Source organism: Kryptolebias marmoratus, linkage group LG4 (genome assembly GCF_001649575.2).
Source record: "Kryptolebias marmoratus isolate JLee-2015 linkage group LG4, ASM164957v2, whole genome shotgun sequence".
Taxonomy (NCBI): domain Eukaryota; kingdom Metazoa; phylum Chordata; class Actinopteri; order Cyprinodontiformes; family Rivulidae; genus Kryptolebias; species Kryptolebias marmoratus.
Window position 1 is genome coordinate 21,508,463 of NC_051433.1, and position 19,101 is coordinate 21,527,563.

The 19,101-nt window shown below is 41.0% G+C and overlaps 3 protein-coding genes and 1 non-coding gene across 9 annotated transcripts in view; all 4 read right to left on the reverse strand.

Moving 5' to 3' along the window:
* eogt (EGF domain-specific O-linked N-acetylglucosamine (GlcNAc) transferase) overlaps window positions 1-3,710 on the reverse strand; it is a 13,977-nt gene extending 10,267 nt beyond the window's left edge. For all 3 annotated transcript variants that reach the window (XM_037975301.1, XM_037975300.1, XM_037975299.1), the window contains exons 1-6: window positions 3,619-3,710; window positions 2,193-2,446; window positions 964-1,064; window positions 623-731; window positions 327-421; window positions 138-242 (exon numbers count right to left, since the gene is read on the reverse strand). In XM_037975301.1, the coding sequence (XP_037831229.1) occupies window positions 138-242; window positions 327-421; window positions 623-731; window positions 964-1,064; window positions 2,193-2,396 (614 nt within the window). In that variant the 5' untranslated portion in view covers window positions 2,397-2,446; window positions 3,619-3,710. The remainder of the gene's footprint in view (window positions 1-137; window positions 243-326; window positions 422-622; window positions 732-963; window positions 1,065-2,192; window positions 2,447-3,618) is intronic.
* Window positions 3,711-4,024: 314 nt separating this feature from the next.
* Window positions 4,025-13,924, reverse strand: tmf1 (TATA element modulatory factor 1). Its single transcript, XM_017425234.3, has 17 exons — window positions 13,328-13,924; window positions 11,869-13,238; window positions 11,035-11,138; window positions 10,586-10,712; window positions 10,329-10,434; window positions 9,883-10,025; window positions 9,502-9,668; window positions 8,183-8,339; window positions 7,383-7,475; window positions 7,098-7,254; window positions 6,815-7,007; window positions 5,864-5,933; window positions 5,689-5,781; window positions 5,485-5,604; window positions 5,201-5,359; window positions 4,936-5,061; window positions 4,025-4,748 (listed from the first exon to the last, which is right to left on the reverse strand). The coding sequence occupies exons 1-17, from the start codon at window positions 13,461-13,463 to the stop codon at window positions 4,608-4,610; spliced, it is 3,462 nt and encodes a 1,153-aa protein (XP_017280723.1). The 5' UTR covers window positions 13,464-13,924; the 3' UTR covers window positions 4,025-4,607.
* Window positions 6,139-6,211, reverse strand: trnar-acg. Its single transcript has one exon. It is a non-coding gene; the product is annotated as a tRNA-Arg (tRNA).
* A 592-nt stretch (window positions 13,925-14,516) lies between the features above and the next one.
* uba3 (ubiquitin-like modifier activating enzyme 3) lies at window positions 14,517-18,918 on the reverse strand. Of its 4 annotated transcripts, XM_017425157.3 has the most exons (18): window positions 18,770-18,804; window positions 18,620-18,658; window positions 17,967-18,087; window positions 17,798-17,878; window positions 17,614-17,696; window positions 17,441-17,521; window positions 17,247-17,290; window positions 16,910-16,974; window positions 16,648-16,803; window positions 16,466-16,568; window positions 16,254-16,367; window positions 15,901-15,954; window positions 15,744-15,780; window positions 15,563-15,644; window positions 15,366-15,466; window positions 15,214-15,277; window positions 15,040-15,094; window positions 14,517-14,946 (listed from the first exon to the last, which is right to left on the reverse strand). In XM_017425157.3, the coding sequence occupies exons 1-18, from the start codon at window positions 18,787-18,789 to the stop codon at window positions 14,861-14,863; spliced, it is 1,386 nt and encodes a 461-aa protein (XP_017280646.1). In that variant the 5' UTR covers window positions 18,790-18,804; the 3' UTR covers window positions 14,517-14,860. The 4 variants fall into 4 exon arrangements, with proteins under 4 accessions (XP_017280646.1, XP_017280647.1, XP_017280649.1 ...); XM_017425158.3 differs by lacking the exon at window positions 18,620-18,658 and having other exon boundaries at window positions 18,770-18,918; XM_017425160.3 differs by lacking the exon at window positions 18,770-18,804 and having other exon boundaries at window positions 18,491-18,755.
* Window positions 18,919-19,101: the final 183 nt, after the last annotated feature.

The following is a 19,101-nucleotide window of genomic DNA, read 5'->3' on the forward strand; positions in this document are numbered from 1 at the left end:
ATATATGAGTTTTAAATTAGGTTTTTCTCATGAAATCAAGCAACCAATGATCCTGTTGTCGGGGCAAACACCCCAGATTAAGGTTTTGGCTAGTACAAATACTGTACTATCATTTGTGTTGATTTGTTGTTCCTTACCAAGACTGCAACGGACTCTTGTGATCTCCTTCAGCAGCAAGTGCATGCCTATTTAGCTGGCAGTGTCCACCAATTTCACCAGTATGAGTGAAGTCCTCCTTATACCTGTAGTGTAAGCATTGTTAAGATTTAAATCACTTTTATTAGTGAGAGCAAAGTAATTCCTTTGTAACATTTAATTGCACTGACCTCTCATGACTTCTACGTGGCTTTCGCAAGTCAAGGTAAAGATTTGTTGCTCTGCAGAATCTAGTATGACTACTGCATCTTAATGATGAGTCACCCTGGGGGGGGGGGGGATGACAGGACATAGTTCACGTTTATCTTAAGTCTGTACCTTACAGTTTGGCACTTTCTGAACAGTAAAATATTTTTGCGTCAATTGTCTTTCAACTCTAATGCCGGACAGCATGTCTATTTCTGCCTGCTGTTCCTTCCTGTTGACTCGGGAGGTCCCTGGGAACTGAGGAAATGAGCAGACTTACTGGCTTGTCTGGCTTGCAAAGTGTTTTGAGTTCGGCGATTCGCTCTTTGACGTAACCAAAATCCGCCTGCTTCCAGAAAAGTTCCCGAGCTGCATCCAGTGACTGGACCCTAATGGATTGCACATTTAGGCAGATCAGCAAAACAACTACAATAAGGTACCATCGGTGAAGCACAGTACATAAAAGTACATCTAAAATGCAAAATGTTGATGGAGAACTTATGGTAATTATTATAGCCTATTGAATGTTCAACACATTATGAAGGCCTACTTAGAGAATAGAAAATAAATATATTAACTGATAAAGTACTTTGTGTTTGAATGTGATATGAGAGAAATTACCATCCGGAGTCAGCTTTGGTACAAACAGGGTAGCTGAAGCGTTTCTTTGAATCGCAGTTCTTCTCATAACCCCAGCAGACAGACTGACTCTGCAGCGCATCCTGTCGTTAAAAACAGTGTCATTCTACACAGGTGTTTGTAGCTATTTGTATATCAGCGTGCATACGAAGTCAAAATGTGGCACAAGCTTACTATTTAATCATTTACTTTTTTTTTTCAAATTTACACAAAAAATAAGAGGGGCAATTATTACCTACTCGGTTTACAGACCCAACGGAGCTAAGAGACTTTTCATTTTGAACACAACAATAAAAATGCAAAAACTTTTTTTTTCTCAAACCAAATCCAGTTGCTGCAAATGGCCTTTAGGCCAGCAGGGGGCCCCCAAGAGCACTTCAATTCTCTCATAAGGAAGGTTGACCAAATGGTCTAATTTACAGTATTTGGAACAACAGAAGAAAATGTACATAGTTAGATATTTATGTTAATGGAGTAATAATTTAATCCCACTAATTCATTAATCAGTGGGCTACTTTAGTCTGAGCTGGCTCACAGTATGTGCACAGTGTGCCTCTTGGTAATCAGGACTCAACAAGTGATTGCCAATTTCCTGTGACTGCTTGTGAACGCAACACTAAACTTGGCCCCTCCTAGCCTGCTGCAGATGGATTCCAAAGCTGTAAAACATGCACGGTTAAATTGACAAGTCAGATTTAAAATGTGAGTAGAACACAGTTTTTTTGTTGCTGTGAGAAGGCGGTACTAAGATGGTTTTAGCCAAAAAAGAGCCCCCCCCCCAATCAAATTCTCCTCGGGCCCCATACAATTTAGCGCCAACTTTGTCTCTAACCATCTTTCAACTGCAGCTTTAACCTAAAGATGGAGCCAACTCCAGACGAAAATACACACATCCACTGTTAAAAACTTAAGATTTAATTCAAGAAGACATACATTTCTTTTAGAGAATAATCTAGCCACCTTCGTTAACTCCACTGAAGCATCCAGCTAGTGCCACCGGTAACCCATGACAGATAAAATCACCGGAGCAAACGTCTTCTCAAAAACAAGATTATTCAACCCAAATGCTAACTAAACTGACAAATCCATCTGCAGCTCACAGTACAATAAAACAAGTGTTTTTGGATGACATGTGAACCTTAGAACAGCCTGTTAACAGAAGAACAAACATAGCATACATGGCAATTACAGGAACAAAGTCCACATCTTACTTTAAAGGGGCAGAGTGGGTCCAGGTGGCATAACTTGGCGACCCTCTTGTTGTTGTTGAGGAAGTAAGGAACGTGCTCTGGTGGCAGGTAGATCCTGCTGAAGTTAAACAGCGGTACAGCTGGTTTGTTGGTGGTAACCTCAGCTTTCTCTGTGGCCGCCGCAGTAAGGGAAAAAACTATGCCCAGTGCTACCAGGAGCAGCATAGTCGGAGTGACGCAGGCATGTGAAACAGCCGCCTCCCGTCGCCAGCACACTGTCAGGAGAGAAGGGGCACAGACTCAAGACTCTAAAAGCATGTGGGCACAAGCAGGCGTGTGGGAACGTGACGGGATCTCCTCGTAAGGGCAAGTTTTGTTGCAGGAAATAACGTGGACCTTTTGCACAGCTCCTGCCTGAACAATTCCCACTGAAAACTAAGGGATCAAACGAGCTCTGCTGCTTGTTATTAACGGGACCTACCAAAAAAGGTGTTGCCATTGACTAGGAACAAAGCAAAGCTTCCGTGGTTTAAAAGTGTGCGTGAGCTTCTGCAGCCGGGGGAAAAAAATACATTATTTGCTTAGAATATCAGTGAATGGTGACTGAACATTACAGTCAGCTTCATTGTGTTGTACAACAATGGCCATCAAACCTTTTTTTCACATGTGAAGGAAGAAAAAACAGGAAACTGTAACAATAGGTGGCAAAAGTATAACCACTCATTTATTACTTGCTCTCATGATCTTTAGGGAAGTCTCTTGAGAAAGGTAACTGAGTACATTTACTCAAGTATTGTACCTATTTATACAATACTAAATATAAAGAATTTAGCTTTGTGTTTATGGCACTTTATAATTGCACTCCTGTAAACTGAAAGTTTTTAATTCAAGACTATGTATTTAAATGTATTTCCACCACTGAAGAGTTTAGGGGGGTGGAGTACTTTTCCTGAGGGAGTAACGGGTTACCTGACACCACTTTACACACATTTTAAGGCTTAAATATGAACACGCAGAACCTATTTAACTTCTGTGTCGCTGTCGGACTTCGAGTTGGATTTGCCTCAGTGACCCAAATGAAACAGGATTAAGTTTAAAGTCTGCAGCCAGCCAACAAGCAGGAGCGCTCAGCGGTGACTCCTCGGCTTCTGCGGGAACAACGCAGAAGCCATCTTCGACGGGAGGCAAGTCAGCGACAAATACTTTCAGGCGCCCGCAGATGCCTAAAATGCGCCATACGGTGGCTAACATCTAGCACTAGTTCAATACAAAGAAAGTCAGCAGATTCGCCTCACAATAATTGGCGCTGTGCCGCTGAGGCGTGACAAAAAACTCGGCGAGAAACGGGGGAAACTGCCGCCGCAGAGTTACTTCCAGCGACAACACAGCTACCATCTCTAGTTATCTAAATGAATCTAGAAATAGTTTGTATGAGAGCCGGGTTTACCTAAAAGCACAGCCTGCCCTCCCACATAGCAACAGTGTTGCCGGTGGTCGCCATAACACCGGAAATCTTACATATTAACGGAGTGCGGTGAGCGCCGACGGCCACCAGATGGCGCCACACTCCGTTTATTGAAGATAATCGGCTCATTTCCAGTAACTCATTTTTATAGAAAAGCGTTTTACAGCTCCATGGGGTTTTGTATTTTTTCAGTGTAATGTCATCCTTTTCAGTATTTATAGTTATTTCAACTCAAGCTCATTTTAACTGTACATTTTTTTATCTTGGAAATAACATAAATCAAGCTAGAAAACTGGTAAATATCTGGATTTTTTTAGTAGTTTTGTATAGCGATTTCTTTTTTTAGTGCATACATTAAACTTTGCTTTCATACATTTAAATAACGACGTTTTCCACCACCCAAATACATGTTTATTCATTTTACATATGTATACAGTTTAAAATCCAACAATCAGGACCTTAATCACAAACTACTCTGTCACACACCACATTTTGTGATTTGTATTGTGTTCAGAATACAAACATTACTCTGTACAAGTTTCCTTTTTTATACATTTCTTAAGCTGTTCTGAAAATGAAGAAATAAGTCATAAACTTGTGCTGTGCAAAAATCCTTCACCCTGTCAGACAGTTCACCCTTTGACAACGTCAAAGGTTCAATCATCAGCCGTGTTTAAACTAATGTTTCAGAGATTTAAACGGTATGTTTTAATCAAAAACTGACCATGCTTCATAGTGATTCAATGATGCCATTATATATTCTTTTAATAGCTTTAACATTCCCACTTAAATAAAATGTATAATAAGTAAAATTAAATAAAATACAATGATCAGAAATATTTCTTCAGTGAATAAACTTTAAATGTTTGCCCTATGCCTTCCTGTGAACGTATTTGTAAATAACACAAACAGCTGATTTATGCCTCAAAACGGAGGGGAAAAAGTATAATAAAATGTTGAGCGAAACTACTTTATTTCTGATTCTTCAACAATTCGTCGATCTGGGTTTTATACATGTTCTTTACATCTTCAAGATCCAGTCTCAGCTCCTCTGCTTCCTCGGCCTTTTCTCCGTACATCTGCAGAATGGTGTTGTGCCTCTGCTCCAGGTCCTGAAATGTGCAGCAACGTCAACCAGAAGACAATTATGCAACTTTTGCAACCTTTCAAATGGAAAGCTGAAACAGGATTTATAAATTTACGCTCCGAATTCAGAAACTAACACTGCCGATGTTTCATTTATTTTCTTAGTAGCGTAAGAAAATAAATGAATTTTGTTGTACTGCATGCTTCTAGTACCTTCAGCTGAACTTTCAGCTTGGGGATTTCCTTCACCTTCTCCTCCATTTCATCATTTTGATTTGTGAGTCGAACCAGCTCCTCTGCCATCACAGAGCGACTTCTCTCCAAATTGGCAATCTCAAGCTGAGAACACACGGGGTGAAAAAAAGCACAAAGGTTATATGTAAATATTGATGCACGGCCTCTGACATATGCATAGACCTTTACTTTGAATAGGTAGATGCCTGAAGAAGAACTGCCTTGAACTCCTAAAGTGCAGTACCTGCAGCTGGGCGATTTCTCCTTCTCTCTGTTTGAGCTGAGACTGGAGGTTCTCTATGATGCTGGAGCCTCCAGAAAATCTGGCTGCCTCATACAGGTTGGTTCCATTCATTGACATAGACATGGTCATTGTTCCCAGCGAGTGGTCTAAAGAGTCATCCTGTGGCAACAAAAAAAAAAAAAAAAAAAAATCTCACACCCAAACTTATCTTCATTGTCTTAACTTTACATTTTTTATGTTAAAGAATAAATCCCAGCTAAGACAGTGAGGAAAGAAGGGCGCACCTGGGACAGAACAGAGGTGTGCAGCCCAGCGTTTTCTGCCCCGCTGATGGAGCTCGAGCGCGACAGGGAGGGGGTGGACGAGGCTGGGGGCTCGCCAGAATGCGACATGGCCTTCCGCTCCTGATTGGGGAGAAATTAAATAGACTGAATGAAACAAGTTCAAAACGAAGAAAGAAAAAAAAACAAATCAATGTTTCTCCTAACCTTTTCCCTCAGCGCTTCTTGTGCCAAGTAGCATTTCTTCTTCTCTTGCTCCACCTTCATCTTCTCCATCTCCAGCTGGTTGGTCAACAGCAGCTAGTAAAGGCAGTAATAAGAAGCGTTTGAGAAGTGGTTTCATACAGGATAATATTACAAGCAAGAAAAAGTAGTACGGTACCTTTTCTTTTTTGGTTTCTTCTTGCATGCGAGTGTGCTCTCCTCGCAGATTTGTCAATTCAGCATGCTCCCTATATCAAAACCATAAGCAATAAAAACAACTTATTTTAGATTGTACTATTTTTCTATATCATACTGCAGTTTTCTTCCAATGTTTTCTCCTTCACTGTATGCATCACTGCTTGATTAAGCAGCATTTACAACAAGCTCTTTATTACTGTTTGTAGATGAGAAGAAAAAACACAAACGGAAATCTTTAAAAAGATCAAAAAGAGTCGAGCCAGCCAGGAGTCGAACCTAGAATCTTCTGATCCGTAGTCAGACGCGTTATCCATTGCGCCACTGGCCCTGTGAGAAGCCCTGCCTCCACACAGAAGATAAACCGGTGCGACAAAAAAGCCACGTGGCTCGGCACGAGTGTTTCCCCACCCTCGAGAGGGGGAGGGGTGGAGGAGGAGGAGGAGTTCGCTGCAGCCTCACAAATGAGTGAGCACAGACACAGGCCGAGAAGAATAACAAAAGACCCGTGGCTTCCTGAAGCCCCGAGCCAGTTTTCTCCCTCAGAGGAAATCTATGCCGTTGACTTTCTTTACATAAACAGCACTGTGCTAAAGTCTTGACACATCCCTCATTTCTTTACATAAGAAAGATTACAGCAGTCTTGGCTCAGTAGATAATATAGAGAAATAAGGGAGTTCTAAAAACATTTGGATTTGCACAGTAACAAAAAAAAGGAAGAGCACCAGCAGCAGCTAATTTGATTCTGTGCTCAGTCTTTACTCTGAATCATTATAAACTGGAACATCTACTCAAACCTACATTACATATTTGTAAATGCATATTGATCAACTCCGCACATTTACTCTATTTATATCCCTATTTGAAGAACAGCATCAATACAAAGTACTATCACTAAACCTAGCAGACTTAAATTTCACAGTTTTCTGTTTACCTGCTGCTCTCATCCTCTAGTTTCTCTCTCTTGTTTTTTTCAGCCTCCAGTTGTGCCAGAAACCTGGCCTTTTCCTGGCGGAGCAAAGAATTCTGGGATTCTAGAGAGGCCAGCTGAGCCTTAATGGATAACAGTTCCTCTGTTGCTGATCGCTCTTTCTCCACGGCAACCGCCAGCTGTACCTGGGCTTCCACTGTTGAGATGAAGCAAAAATACTTCAGTTTTCTGGGTAACTGTTTTGAGCGTCGTCGTACTAATACAGAGCCGAGTCCCAGAGCCTCACCTAGCCTGTCAGAGAAGTTCTTCTCCAGTTTTTCCCAGGATGCCGTTTGTCCGGCCAGCGAGGCCTGCAAGTTCTCGATCTGCCTCAGTAAGGGCCGTGTAGCAGAGGTGACGCTCTGGCTGAGCTCCTGGTTCCTCGTCTCTGCCTCCTGGAGTCTCTGTAAGGCAGGAGAAACGTGGACTTTATTCAATAAATCCCGTCCTCGGTCCAAACTGCATGAACTAATGTTGCCTTCTCTTATTAAAAAAAGCTAATTTACACACATTAGATTTAGCATTTTATTACCTGCTGAAGCTCCCTGATCTCTTCCCTCAGGTAATCTTCTTTCCTTGCCTGCTGTTGCTCGGCCCTCTGCAGAGCAAGCCTCAGGTCAGCCACCTGCACACAGTGGAAAAAACAAACAAAGAGTTTAGTTAGGGCATGAAAAGGTTCAAGTTGTAAACCAGGTTGTCCATTATTTGCAAAGTTGCATATTAAATCCCAACTTCCACATGACAAGTTCTTCACTAGGACACCTAACATACCATTGTCTTCATTTACGTTTGTGTGTGCATGTGTGGGTGATGAAGAGCACAGTGTGTATCTGATCACAGTGTCAATGAAACTTATTGTGTGAAACACTCTATGAGACCAATAAGTCTAGAAGAGTTGTGCTAATGCAGTGTGTCTGATATTTGGAACTTGGCAATCATTAAATTATTGTCAAACGGTTAGAAAACGTAAAGACGAAGAAAGTACTTTATGTTATCATCATGACAAAATTTATTCTCTGCATTGGACCCCATCACACGTGTGAGATACACACAGGTGGAGCAGCGCAACATATGGACATGGCGGGAAAGCAAACCTGTGACTTTCCATCCCTCAAGTCAACTGCTCTACCACAGCAGCTCATAACAATTTTGTAAAGCTTATTAATTCTGTGCAAAATTAGGCCATCTGCTAAAAACATCTGCGCAAAAACCACACAAATCTGCCCACTGTGAAGATGAATACCAAATATCACTCAGAATCTGTTGTTGCATAGTTAAATTAATTATTAGTACTTTTCATCTGAAGCAAACAAAGATGATAATCTGTGTTACCTGGTTGGCCAGGGCCTCCTGCTGAATCCTGGCCTCCTCCTGAGCCTTCTCCAGAGCCACGCTCAGCTGCTCCTTAGCCTGAGTCTCTCTGCTCAGAGCTGCCTCCTCGGCCTCACTGGCTCTGCTGGCGTTCACCTTGTGAAGCTCTGCCAGCTCCCTGACAGCAGAGATGCAGAAAAAGACCATCATCACCGCAAACCTCATACATAAAACATGTTTTACCACATGTTGGGGTTCTTGTCTGTGCATCTGGACACAGAATATGCTTTGAAACACTTTACATATCATACATGTTTCCTAATATTTGTTAAAGAAAATGTATTTATATATTTTTTTTACATTCATTTATGTTTGGAGCATCAACTGAGCTTGTTGAGAAGAGCCCTATAAAAATAATACTCCGACTATCAAACAAATCTGACAATCTACACAAGTCAATTTGTTTACTGATTTTTTTCTGTTTAGGAAAAATGTGACCCTTGGCTGAAAATAGCAAAACGGAAGAGCTTTTCAAGAATATGTAAAAATACCAAAAATTAGCATATAATGGCTCAAACTGTTCCTCGCTTGTAGAGCAGGATTCAGCTGCAGTAAAGAGCAGATCACAGAGGAACAGAAATATAGGAGCTACTGACAGTGTTGCCGACCAGTAACACCAACACAATTGTACCCTTTGATTCATTCAGTCATTCCAGATGTAAATTTTCAGACTGTAAGCTCCTCATTTACATTCTTTCCTCAATTTTCTAACTCAGACTCAAGCAGGAAGAAGTTTTACATATTCTCCAAGAGGTCACGTGGTATAGAAATTTGTCTATTTTTTGATTGTCGCATTCTTAGCTTGCGTTTTGGAAGAAAACACTCTCACTCTTTGTTTTTAAAAATTTTAGCAGGCTTCTACGTACCAACACTTTCATGATCTAGTTTTTTTTTTTACTAACTTAATTTTCTGTGCTACACTTTGTTTGCCTACACCGTTTGGAGCAGGAGAGCCACAAACCCTTGCTCCAGGATATTGCACAGCACTTGGCAGACATCCAGAGTAATCACCAACACAAGACCACAGTCCAGCCCGTCACTTGCTGCTATAGTATAGTTCGTTTTACACTTTATTTAATGTGGAGGACAGTGATCAGGACTATGAATCAGTGCTAGCTAAGCAGGATGAAAAAACAAGATGTATTTAATACGTGGGAAACCATGTGAATGTATGCTAGTTGTGCTCAAAGTCCACATCAGTCTCTATGCCCTGACAGAACAACTTTTAGGACCTCTGGTTCTCAGTATTCAGTGGCCAACAGCAGTGTTCTAATATTTACTTATAAGAGTTGTCGAGGGCAGCTTGAAGGCTCCTGTTTTTCTCCTGCAGCTCGTCCGTGTCCAACTGCAGCCTGCTCAGCTCCTTCTCCTGCTGCTCCACCACGGCATTCAGCTTTCTGATGTTCTCCCTGTGCTGTTTCTCCACCTCCTCCTTCCCATCCAAAACCTGCCCACATTCAACAGATGATCAGGAAAAAAAAGTGGAATAACCTCTAAGTTAACCATAAGAGTTAGTGACTTCAAACCACTGAATAAATGAATAATTATTAACTACATTTCTTTTGTCTTCAGACACAAGAGATTAGATCACTCTTGGCAAAGACACGTGAAGACCGCTCTACCTGTTATTAGTTACACTGGATGATGTTTTGGGTCCTGACCTGCTGCAGGTGCTTAAGCTCGTCCTCCTGCTCCTTGATTTTCTTCTGCTGTTTGATTAGCTTTCCGTCACTCTCCTTTTCCTTCACACGCAGTTTCTTGATAATGTTGCTCTGCTGCAGCTGCTGCTTTGACAGCTTCTCCCCTGAGAGACAGAGAGAGAAGTCAACGACTGCTGCTGAGACCATTCGGACTTTCAGGGTAACAGTCACACGCAGAGCCGTTATTCACACAAAACAAGTCTCTGGTGTCTATATATTTCCAAAGGTGATGTCTTCATAAGGTACTTACTTTTTGTTAAGTGGTATTTTGAGCAGGCTAATGAAACATCTTGAGATAAATCTCCACATGTTTAAACGTCTTAAACTAGTTACAGTGAGAACAATTTGGACACCAATGTCTGAGCAACTTCTGTAAGCAGATGTGGTTGAAGACAAATGAGTCTTACCTTCTTCCAGCAGACCTCTGATCTGCTCCTCCTTGTCTCGGATGAGCTCCATTGTATCGCTTGAGTTTAATCTCGTAGAAAGCTCTTCTCGCAAGCCTTTGATTTCCTATAGCACAAAGAAAACTGCAATTACAATCTCAAAATTGTCTGTGGCGCTTCTATATGACAATTTTGGATTTCCCCCTGGGATCGAATAAAATCTACCTATATTGACCTCATGAGAACTAATGAAAGAACAGACTCAGTAATAAAGTTACCTTCTTGGCGATGTCTCTCTCTTTGCAGGCCAGCTGAGCCTTCCGTTCTGTGTCTGCTATCCGCTGTGTGAACTCGTCCTTTAAGGACTGCACAGTGGAGCTCTCTTCCTTCAAATTTATTAGCTCGCTGAAGAATAAACAGTCATGAGTTTAAGAACTTCGTCAGTGTCAAGGCTTCCTTTGAAAAATTTGCACAACTTGTTTAGAAGCATTTAAACAATGAGACCAATCTTATAAAAAACTCCTTTGATGAGTTTCAGTGACACATTTACAGTGTTCTGTTTCACTGTTTTTTTTTAAAATAATCGATTTCTTCCCTGCTGATAGTTAGCTGGATATTTTCAGAGCCACGTTTTCGCATTTTCTTATTTGACTTGCACATCGACAAAAACAGCTGCATTGCTATGAAAACTTACAAATCCTTTGCAAGAAAGACGAGTGAGACTCACTCTTTCAAGTTGTCGCACTCCTCCTCCAACTTGGCCTTGTCTTTGCTGACTGCCAGCAGCTGAGACTCCCTCTTCTCCAGACGACTTGACAGGTCATCAATAACCTAAAACACAGTGATCGGATTTTACGACTTTAAAGCAAATGTTGAAGAAACCGTCATAAATTGACAATGTTACGCTTAAAAACAGAGCAACTCAATAAATTACATGACATATGAAGATATCTAATTAAGGCCTGCATTTTTTTATGCCAAAGCTATTTGATATGAGCTACAACCAGCTCAATATAATCCACAGTTTAGGTTATTTAAATGAGAATGCTCTTCTGTATATTATTTTCAAGTGTGCAGGTCTTCTAAGGGTTGTTAAATACAGTATATGTTTAGTTAAATTAAGCAATTATTATCATATTTTGTTAAATGAAAAATACATCTTGACCAAAAATGTAAAAATCTGTGTTGAATATCGGCCATCGGCTGCCCTTATTACTAAAGATCAGCATCAGTCATAACCAAAACTCATATTAGCTGATCTTTAATACACACAATTTATTTACACTGAGCATAAATTGCATTTGTTTACCAAGCTGTTATAGAAAAAACATGTCTAGAGAGTGATATATCTAAGTTTTATATTTAATTCTATTACTTTAATCAATTAAACAATTTAAACTTGAGAAGAATAATTAAACATTTGTGTTGATTTATACCCAAAAGGACATCTCCTTTCAAAGTAAAACAAAATTAAACACAAAGGGTAAACACATCATCACGTTCAATAAACAAATCTTTAAAGCATATACTAGAAGCTACAATTATAATCTAGAGTAGTTACCTTTTGAAACTCTAAAATCTGGACAGTTGAGACACTCTTCATCTCTTCTGTGATTGGTGGAGCACTCTTTTCTTCAGCAGTAGAGGCAGAATCAAACTGCGGGACATTACCATCACATCCCAGTTCCGCCAGCTCTTCTGGTTGCTCACTATTCACAGGCGTCGCACTTCGCCCACTTTCCTCCATCTCATCCAGCGACTGCTCCCTTGCCGTCTCGACGTATACCTCCTCTTCACCCTCACCCTGTTCCTCCTCACCCACCTTTTCCGCCACGGCATCCTCCTGCTTCGGACACGACGCTGTCAAAGAAGCAGGGCCTGCAGTGACGGACGCCAGAGTCTGACCGCCAGGGATCTCGTCGTCGGAGTTAACCTCACTGACACTCCGGCTGTCCAGTGACTGCACGCTAAAGGAATCAATTCGCTCAAACGCATCCGAGGAGGAGCCGCAGCTCTCCGTGAGTTTGGGGTAGTCCTCAAGTCGAGGAAAATCTCCACAGGTGGAGGCAGTGAGAAGCTGGAAGGAGCCCTGCATTAAATGAAGACCAGTTTTGCTCTCACCAGTTTCTTGTCGAGAGCTGGCTGAGCTCTCACTCAGCACGCTTTCATGGTCAAGCACTTCAATGTCACTTGTCGTGGAGGTCCCTGAGGAGAAAGCACTAACTGGAGGAGAGGGTGTGTCATTTTGACGATCCTCCGCCTTTGTGTCTTTATGACCTGAAAGCACTTCCTTGGAGGATGTGGAGGTCGAGGGATCTGAAGGGGTAGAGGTCTTTGCTTCAGAAGGAGACGGTTCAGAAGAATTGGCGAGATCCTTCTCTGGTTGGTGTTCGGACGTAACATCTGGGTGCTCCGTTTCAGATTTCACAGAAACTGATGAGCCAACATCTGTGTTAACAGAGCTCGTTTTACTGTCAGAGTTAAAAGGGAGATCACCGGGAGAATCAGCAGGAGAAACTGGCTGAAGGAGGATAGTGTCAGCATGCGATGATATGGTCTCCACAGGCTCATTCTCAGCCACCGTCTGACTCTCAGAACTTGTGTCAGCAGGCCCCACGGGCCCTTGACTCTGCTCATCGTTTTGGGCCTGAAGAACAGCCGCCTCGCTTTTCTTCTCCTTCTCTTGAGGCCGTCTTTGAGACTTAGCAGGGGGTACAGACACAACCTTGGTTTTGGTCACGGCTTGTGCATCTCCAGGGGACAGAAAGGCACTGAAAAAGTTATCAGACTCATCTACAACAGTGCGAGTGACAGGGGTAGTAATGGCCTCTGATGAACCAGGTGGTGCGGCGGTCTTTTCTTCTGCAGGCGCTTCCCACTGCGTCATACCCCATCCTCCGCTTACCGGAAGCTTGCCAGGTACAGTAGTATCTAAAGAGAATTGAACATTAAGTTGAACCTTTTGTTTGATACAGTTTCTCACATTTTATGCACATTTGCTGCTACCACTATATGCTTACCATTATAGGGTATCACAGTTGTGTCACCCCATTGGTCCTCCTCTTTGATGTCCAAAACACGGTCAATTGACTTCTGGGCTGTTGTTAAAGCCTGTTTAGCGAAGCTGGACAGGTGAGAAGCGTTGAACCAACTCATCCTGAAGCTAAGCTAGTTAGCAACACAATTTGTTGACTTTAACGGTTTGAGCGTTGAGACACAGTCTGTCACTTCACCACTTTCCGCATATTTATTTATTTATTTACATTAGTCCACGATAACCTGTTGGCATATCTCCAAACTGGTTCTGTCCTGTGAAACTCCGAGGACGGCGAGCTCCAACAAAACTAGTTTCAGAAGCTGGAAGTTGTCGTTAGCCAAAGCACTCCGACAGTCAGATAGTTTTCAGCTGGAAAAAGGGTAAATTCACACTTTAAAAAAAGATGCTCACTACAAGTCAGTCATGTAAAAAGATGTATCGGTAAATATGCCTCATCGAAGAGTCTGCGACAACTGTCGTTAAATCCCATGATTAATCCGGCCTTTTTTCAGCTCCTCTGCTCGGCCGTCATGGTTTGTTTTGGTCGCTCTTGGAGTCGTAGCTCTGCTAACATTAGCCTGCTCGCTACTTCCTTTCCACGTAGCACAGTGACGTCACCATTCCGGGTTGGGTCAGATGTTGCCTTCGAATAAGGTTGGGAATTTGGTATTTCCCCGCTTCTACTTAGTAATATTAGGAAAACCAATCAGACAGTTGTACGTTCCTCTTTAATAAATTCCACTGATGCGGTTTCTTTAAATAAAAATATATTCTACATTTTGTATAATTCGAGTAAAATACATTTTTAGGCATAATTTCAGCTAACATGTAATTTCCGAGGTAAACAAAGGCAGCATGAAACTACGAGAGTCGGCAATATACAGAAGTAAAAAACAATAAACAATTTTAAAATGTTAACTATTTGATATTAAAATTATTTAAGAAGTTAAGTTTATATAATTGCAAAAAGTCTGCATTCATTGTTCAGCTCGGTCGTGGAAAACTCAATTGTTTTCACCAAGAAAACAAACAACAGAATGGTCCAAGTTGGTATTAAAACAAGTAATAAAACAACGTAAATCTCATGGGAAAAAAAGCCTCATAAACCTTCACAAGTTTGTACTAGTGCCTTGTCGCCCCTCTAAATAGATGTAATAAATTAACACAAAAAACACCTTAGAAAACCATTTTATTCCAGTTCACACTTTAATAATACAGCAACTAAAAAACTGTACGGAAATAAATAAATATCAACGTCAGACCATCTATATAATATTCTTTTAAAGAAAACATCTTATTTATCTTCTTGTTTGCACAGAACACACTACAATGTAATGGACATAGATATACTGACGCAAAAAAATAGGCAAATAATCATCAAAATATGACAAGGTTTAACCAATAGTTTGGCTTTTCAGTGCAAAACATCGACTTCTATCAATAATTACATTACACCAGTCAAACTAGTTATACTGATTACCAGTTTGAATGAATATGCAGCAAACTATTCTAGTTATTAAGTTAAGCAAAGTCTGAACAACATGGTTTGGGGTGTGGTGATATCAGCTACGGCCAGTTCTTGTCTGTCTTTCAGTCCCAACTCTGAAAAAAAACACGTCAACACCATTGAATACACATAATATATTCATTTGGGCAGTCACAATTCTATGCAGAAATGTCAGTGAAGCACCTCACCTTTTAAGGTTTTGGATAGATTTGGTCGTGTCCTCTGCTCAATTGATGCAACAGACTGTCAAAAGAAGAAACTTCAGATGAAGCCAAAACTTGTAAATGTGCCCAGTTAGACTTTTTTTTTTTCAGAATATTTTAAAATGGGATTGAATTTAAAAGAGAATAAACAAACTTTACCTGTAAATATAAAGTTTTGCCTTTTCCCTCGACTGTTGCCGTCAAAGCAGGTGATTTCATTTGTCTGCAAAAACAAATATCGTACTGAATTGTCAAAAACTGAAGCATATAAATAAAGTATGACCATAATTCTGCCTGGCAGAGAAACATACAAGGAGGCACTCTCAGTCAGGTAGTCCAACACCTCCTGGAGTTTGGAAGACGGAGAAAAGTGCAGATCCAGAGGAACTTGGCTACAAGCTGAGCAGTTTTCCTACACCAGGAAGAGAAGCAGATACAGCTCGATTAAACAGGACAATTCAATCTCTGTAGCACGTATGAACTAGAGGTGAGAATTCAAAAACGAAACCTTTCGTTCAGCCTCAAAAGTGTAGGTGTACAGGCCATCAACGTCATTGAACACCATGTAGTTACTGAGAGGCACATAGGCACTACACAAGACGGGTTGCATCATGAGAAATGGGGAAAAGGTACAAACTGCAGACCAATTTTTTTTGTGGACAAGGCAGCAAAAAAGATTTAAAACTTACCTTGTTGCTAATTTGAACACCTCCGTTGCACAGGCAGCTGGGTGAAATAAAACAGAGAAAAATATTGACAGGAGTTTGATCAGGACTATTTATAAATGATTAACTCAAACAGGATCTTAGGTCTCGACTGAATTACGTTCCAGTCTTAACTACTTACCAGCAATGACAGCATTTGTAGAGGCTACAGCTGGGATTATCCTCTTTACGACGCCTGCGATATTTAAAGAAAACCTGTTTGGTTCACTCATTAACTTTACATTCAAATAAAAAGGCTTCTAGCGAAAGAATTAAGAGCTAGGCAGATATTCTAATTAAAGTGAACATCGAGAAAACATGTTCCAAAATGTAAACCTTTTTGCACAAATGAAGGTTTCACTGACGCAGACCAGAGTCAAAGGACCCACAGTGAGTCATATAGCAAGAGTTTGTTATGCTTTATATACCTTGGCTCATTTCCCAGAGGAGTGGTAGAAAAACTAGTCATGCGCCGGACGTGCTTTTCACACTCACCCTGCGTTAATCTATAAGTGACTCCTGTTATGTTGAACTCTGCTGCCCTTTCCAGAGACCTCTGGAACACCCACTGGATGTGCTCTGGGTCGTCTCCATCCAGGGCAACCCCGTCTAATCAAAAATGCACGCAAGTAAACAAACAAACACTAACTCATAGTGAAGCAGCAATAAAACATGGCAAAGAAAAGCAACAGTAGTGTGACCTTTACCTCCAAATGGCACCTCTTTAGGCCACTGCAGGATTTGTACGTATTCAATGCAATGCTCAGGCAAGCGAGGCATTGAGGCTATTGTGCACATGGGGAAGTTGATCTATACGAACAGGAGGATGTTAGCAAACAAATAGGATCTGCACAAAGATGTTATTTTACACCACGATGCGCTGACTTGCCTGAGGAGGATAAAGCTCAAGTGTACAGTCAATGCAAGCAGTCATGCCAGGGAGAATGACCCGGGCATTGCCTTTAAAGCCTTCAGTCCCACCGTCAACAAACGGGATGATGGAGGACTGATCCATTTCACCATCCTCGTACACCAGCAACGACAGCTGCACAGCAACACAGACGGCTGAACCTTTAGCCATCACATTAAAACAAAGCAGCAAAAAGAATGTAGAACATTTTAAGATTTCAGTGAAAAAGAAAACAACTTACCAGCATACCATTTATCCACCGCCGGGCAACGATGGAGTCGAGCCCGCAGACAATAATATGGAATTCTAGATGCAAACGAGGTGATACGTGAGTTTCTTTTGAACTGAACGATGAAATAGTCCAACGAGTGAAACATGAACTGATGACTCAAAGCCACCATTACATCCAGAATTCAATAAATCCCGTCAAACCGTAAAAGCCGTTGAATGTTGTTGCTTGTCGTAAGTTGATTTTTATAAAAGTAACTTCCAAATGTTAAAAGGCTAAAAGTAAATGGATCACCATAGTAGTTAAAGTATGAAAACAAATGGAAATTAGTGGTCCTTAAGATACTTACGTCTGTAAAATGTCTCATCTAAATCTTGAATTTTCTTAAAATGTCTGCACAAATTATTAAGAAAAAAATCATTTTTGAGCAAAATGCTCATTTGCTTTTACTGCCTTAACATCAAGCATGTGTAGAGTAAATTAAAATACAACTTCTGAGATTTTTTTTTATCAAGGAAGAACGACAAGTGAACGAAAGGATACGGGACCACACGGCACCCAGGAATCCGGCTGTTGATAAAATCAGCCGCAACATCTGCCTTTGGTCGTCCCACATCTTTGGACCTGGCGAAAAATACAAACGTTTAAAAACGATCGTCTCTGCTTTTCTGTTAACATGAAGTAACAACAGGTATCACAATTACAAGTACACTGACCTGAAGAGGAACTGACGATTCAGGTTGGAAACATCGATGGTGTCCATGTCAACCACATTAATGTTTCGAAAGCCTGATAGAGCCTGAGTGACAGAGTGGAGAGCAGAAAACCAAATGTTGACCACATGTTAATACTTCAATAATAATCAGTGTTTATTAAATGACAAAGTCACTTTAAACGTACCAGGTCTTTCAGCAGCTCACAACCCAGTCCACCAGCACCAATGACCAGGATTTTGCAGGTTTCTAACAAAAACTCCAAACACTGTTATAAAAGATTATTGAGACATGTCAGACAAAATGCACACGGAGTACAGAACAGGTGGCATCAAAACATCTGATTAAGCTTCTACCTCTGCGCCGGCCTCAAAGTCCGGATGTGTAAACGGTCCCGATCTCTCCAGGAACTTCTTGACGTGGTTCCATCGGCCTTCCCATTCACAGGTACCCCCACAGCCTCCGTCCACCACCATCCTGAAGATGACATTAGGATTTGACATCGGCAGAATCTCTGACAGAATGAATGTTTGACAAGTGAAGGATTGTTAAGGCAGGATGGATCTAATGTCAGTGAGTGTAGGAGAGGTTTACACAGACTATGCTTAGATAATTAAATAGACATGCTGATAAGAAACCCACTTGTGTTTAATACCTGCCCTATATAAGCACCAGTTAAAGGTGTAACCTTTTCTGTAACTAAAATTGTCTAGCAGACTTTCCAGTCTGACAGGTAAGCGTTTCTGACCCTCGTTTTCCTCAGCTCCTGACATAAATGATTAGCCTTCCATAAATATCTTCTAAAGACAAAACAGATGTTAGACCTCTGACTAAACACACATTCACTGTGAAGCATATTAGGTACTTACGATCGACTAACCTAGATATTACTCCTTTAACTAGCTACTCGAGTCGTTTGTTTACAACCAGGTTAGTTTTCTTTTTCAACGCCAACCTACTTCCTGTCTAGAAACCTCAAACCTTCCGCCAGTTCTAATTGATCACTAACTTCTCAGTCAGCTCCACTACTCTGCTTCTTTTCTTCTCCCTATAAAAGAGAGAATAAAAGAAGGTTCATTCACGCTGTGCTCTCATAAGTTCAAGAGATCTGAAAGCATCTTTCGGGGTTTCTCGCTTCTTTTCCTTGGCGGCTACTTACGGCTCATCCATCTCCGCCATGTTTAAGTTACTTCAAATGTCCGAGCTGACCGTAGGAAATACAAACATCTACAGGAATAACACTAAAAGCTTTGCGGTACAGTTGTAAATTTAAACTCTCCTTAAAATAATGTAAAATCATATATTTGACTGTGTAACGATAGCTAGTAGACACATGACATGACGCGTTTCTAAACCTGTATTAAGTGGATTGAATTACAATATTCCCATAGTCAAAAAAGGCAGCATAGGCATCAGTCAGTTTTAAATGAGGTAATTACAATAAAAATCCAACAGATGGCAGCATTTCCAGCCTGTATCTGTCCAGCAGCT